This window comes from Helianthus annuus, chromosome 8 (genome assembly GCF_002127325.2).
Source record: "Helianthus annuus cultivar XRQ/B chromosome 8, HanXRQr2.0-SUNRISE, whole genome shotgun sequence".
NCBI lineage: Eukaryota > Viridiplantae > Streptophyta > Magnoliopsida > Asterales > Asteraceae > Helianthus > Helianthus annuus.
In genome coordinates, this window is record NC_035440.2 from 101,969,509 (window position 1) to 101,973,289 (window position 3,781).

General features: G+C 26.3%; 1 protein-coding gene across 1 annotated transcript; it reads left to right on the top strand.

Annotated features, from left to right (window-relative positions):
* Positions 1-674: 674 nt before the first annotated feature.
* LOC118480876 lies at positions 675-2,437 on the top strand. Its single transcript, XM_035975830.1, has 6 exons — positions 675-1,019; positions 1,467-1,574; positions 1,669-1,737; positions 1,829-1,897; positions 1,991-2,047; positions 2,157-2,437. Exons 1-6 carry the CDS (start codon positions 945-947, stop codon positions 2,259-2,261), a joined length of 483 nt encoding a protein of 160 aa, XP_035831723.1. The 5' UTR covers positions 675-944; the 3' UTR covers positions 2,262-2,437.
* The last annotated feature ends 1,344 nt before the right edge of the window (positions 2,438-3,781 follow it).

Here is a 3,781-nt window from a genome sequence, read left to right on the forward strand (position 1 = left end):
TTTTTAATTAGTAATATATGTTCTGAATGTTTTATTGTTTGTATTTTCTCATGGTGAACCCTTCAATCTTTTGTGAAATTCAGACTCTGACTTTTCGTCCACCAAAACAGGTTAGTTACATGTTATTCGTATTGTTTGTTTTTTGATATGTAAATTGTTTCTTTTTCTTAGTAAATTTTGTGTTTAGTGTTAATTTGAAATTTTATGTGATTATGGTTTGAAGTTCATGTGGTTTTTTTTGGCAGTTATCATTTTTTCAATTTAGTTTTAAAGATACCTTTAATTTCTCAATAAAGTTGTTTTTTGTTTCTATAAACAGATTACTTTTTAAGGTTAATTTTTGTATTTGGAATTATAACTCGGTTTCTGTAATTAGACATTGTTTCTATAAACAGATTACGTTTTTTTTTTGTTAGTAATAAATTTTGTATTGTATTAATTACTAATCCATTAAAGATTTTGTTTATTTTTTTTATTTATGGTCTGATATGTTTTTCCAGAATATTGATTTTTTTTCTATAAATAAATTGTTTCTATATTAGATTATTATGTATTGTAAGTGTTTAGTCCCAATTTTTGAAGATTTCTCTGTATTTTTTGTGTTGTTCTTTATGATATACATTATCTGATTTAATCACTGTTTTTTGCAAACAATATCAAGATCGGAGGTTTGTTATCATCATCTACATTCTCTGATTTATGTAATATCTATGAACGTTAATCATGTCTTGGGCATTTATCAAACTTACTGATTTTGGTTTATTTTGATTTTTATGTGAATCCCTAAATCTTGGATAACAATCGGACAAACGATCATTGAACAAACAACAGAGGTTAGTTGAATGTAATAGTTGTTTTCTCTTTTTTAAGTTTGTAATATTTGATTTTATCCTTTCTGTTCGTTTTTTTTTTCAAAAATTAATAATATATGTTCTGAATGATTTATGGTTTGTTTTTCTCATGGTGAACCCTCCATCTTTTGTGACAATCGAACTCGGAGTGTTCGTCAACCAAAACAGGTTAGTTCAATTTTCTTGGTGTTGTTTGTTTATTGATATCTATAGTCTATGGTTTTAAGTTTTGTCTTTATGCTTTATTTTGAAAGTTTATGTGATTATCTTTTGAAGTTCATATGGTTTGTTTTATCAATTATATTTTTTTTCTATTTAGTTAGTTATTAATTCTTTAAGGATACATTTAATTTCTTTTTAAAGTTTTTTTTGTTTCTATAAACAAAGTACTGTTTTAAGTTTAATTTTTTGTATTCGGAATTATTATTCGGTTTCTGTAAATAGACATTCTTTCTATAAATAGATTCCCGTTATATTTTTTTAAAAACATTGATTACTTCCTTTGTAGTTATGGATCCTAAAAACAACGCTCCTTCGTAGTTAAAGTTGATTGATGCGATCTTATTAGTTGAACTTTATTTAACATTGTTACTAATGTAGACTTTTTATCTGTAGTCGAAACACAAGGAGAAGCCACAGACTACCGAAAGTCATGTTGAAGAAGGAGTTGCTGGGGATAGTGTTGGTCACTTTCAACTTCTAAATTTTGAGTCTATTTTTAATGTATGTAACTATGTTTTAATATATATTAACAAACTTTAACGACCAGTACATTGTTGTATTCTTATATTTTTATATTTATGATGTCATTTTTTAGGATACTGACGACTACAAGTTTGATCGACATATAGCTGCTCTAATTGAGATGGAAGATGCTAAGAAGCTGGTAAGTGAATACGTTCAAATTATTAACAGATCTTATTATATCTATTAGATAAGTACACTATTAAATTGTGCTACTATTTTCTTTTATGTAGTTCAATGATGGTTGGAATACAAAGAATGATGCTTTGAAAGAGACTCCGTCTGCTACCTCTCAATGTGATGTAATATTTTTTTTTAAGTTTGTTTATATATTATATAGATGCTATTAATTACTTCATGTTATATTTATATGTTTCTTATTCACTGTTGTGTAGTTGGACACGAAAGGGAAGTCAAAGGTTGTCTGTGGTGATGAAACTGTTTCTCCAAAGGTTTAAATGAACTAATACCATAATTTAATATTTTTTTTCAATATGTACATTGTATTTTTTTTATCATATTACGTGTTTTACTTTATCATATTTTTTTCTTTTGTTTTAGGTCAAAGCAAGTTTGATATGGATCTCGATAATTTACTGGTTGATGTTTCGACTGACCTGTCTCTTTCTGTTGACAACTTGCGTGACATTACGATTCAGAACCTAAGGAGTGAGCTAACTAATATGAACACAAGAGCCGAGAAGTCTGATGATGGTTATAGGTATAGTTTTACCAAGTGGTCAGCTTTCTTGAAATCAAATCACATCCGGTTCGGCACCACACTTTTCTTTAAGTACGTCAAGTCTTCAGATCTGTTGATGTTGACCAAAGTTGTACACAAGACGACAAAGAAAAGAGGTCGTGCGTGACGGCAAAGGAAATCGTGGTTTTTGTTTGTTGGTTTAGGCTGAACAGTTAATGTGGTAGTTTGGTTTGGTTTTTTGATCCTTGGTGGGTATTAGTGAAGGATGGTTAGACGGTTATTTTGGTAGTTTGTAGTTGTTGTTGACATGGTTGATGGTGTATAGTCGGATATGTTATCGGTGGAACTGTTAGTACGTAAACAAAGCTCTTTTGTGTTAAATCTGATAAATAGCTATTAGTTTTGGTTTGAATGGAAAACAGAATTTTGGTATTACCTTCCTTTTCATATTTGTCTTATTTATTTCCACATCAAAAGTTGTTTTGGTTATGATATCGATTCCTACACTCAACCATCCGAACCTCTAAATTTATTTGTACGATACCAATAATACTGTTATATGCTTTGTTAATGATAAATACAGTATCTTCACTGTTGGTTTGTTAATGTTTAAAAATAATTTTTATTGGTATGTCAACTTTATAAACTAGCAGTTAACATGTCATATACTATTTCTCCATCTATTCCAAACCAATACTGAAATAATGTTAATTGATTTATGTTATCTTATTTTTTAAATTTGTTTTTTTTTAAATATATATTTTTTTTATTAAGTTTATATATTTTAGGAAAATTTCATCTATCTCAAACCAATAAGGAAACAATACATATATAGATTTTGGGAATATTTATATCGTTTTTTTTTTCAAAAAAAAAGGTGTTAAACAGTATTTCAACTTATGTTGTTATATAATATAAAAGTATGATACTTAAATTGAATTGTTTACTAATTTACAATCAGTTTTAGCTAATATGGAAACTAAATTTGTTAGACTAATAAATTTGATGTATGTTGTATGTTTTATTTGATTATAATCTTTATATATACAATCTTAAAAATTTAAAATTACGGTAATTTTCATTCTTTTATAATATAGATATCGTATTTTTAATAATTGTAAATAATAGTTAATTTTGTAAAGTTAACCCTTTTTATTTGATGAATATGATTAGTTATATGATTATATAGTTTCTCTTTTTATAAATTTGTATTTGTGTTAATTTGTTTTATCTAATTAAAAACTATACAGTTTTCTTAATTATGGTATTTTTAAAAACGATTTTTTGTGATTTGAATTTTTCATCATATATTACTAAAAATATTATATTTTCTAATTTTATATAAAAAGATCATTTGTTCTTCAGTCATTGTTCCATTTAAAAAAACAACCTCTCTTTGGTTAATGTACATTGGATAGGTAAACTATGTTTGTTTTTAAAGTCATATTATTTTGTTTTCCACAGTCTATTAATTTTTTTGTTG

Excerpts from the sequence above, each read along its gene's own strand:
- LOC118480876 (XM_035975830.1), top strand. The coding sequence starts at position 945 with ATGGTTTGTTTTTCTCATGGTGAACCCTCCATCTTTTGTGACAATCGA. Across the intron at positions 1,738-1,828 it reads TGGAAGATGCTAAGAAGCTG|TTCAATGATGGTTGGAATAC; the intron begins GTAAGTGAATAC and ends TCTTTTATGTAG. Across the intron at positions 1,898-1,990 it reads CTGCTACCTCTCAATGTGAT|TTGGACACGAAAGGGAAGTC; the intron begins GTAATATTTTTT and ends ACTGTTGTGTAG.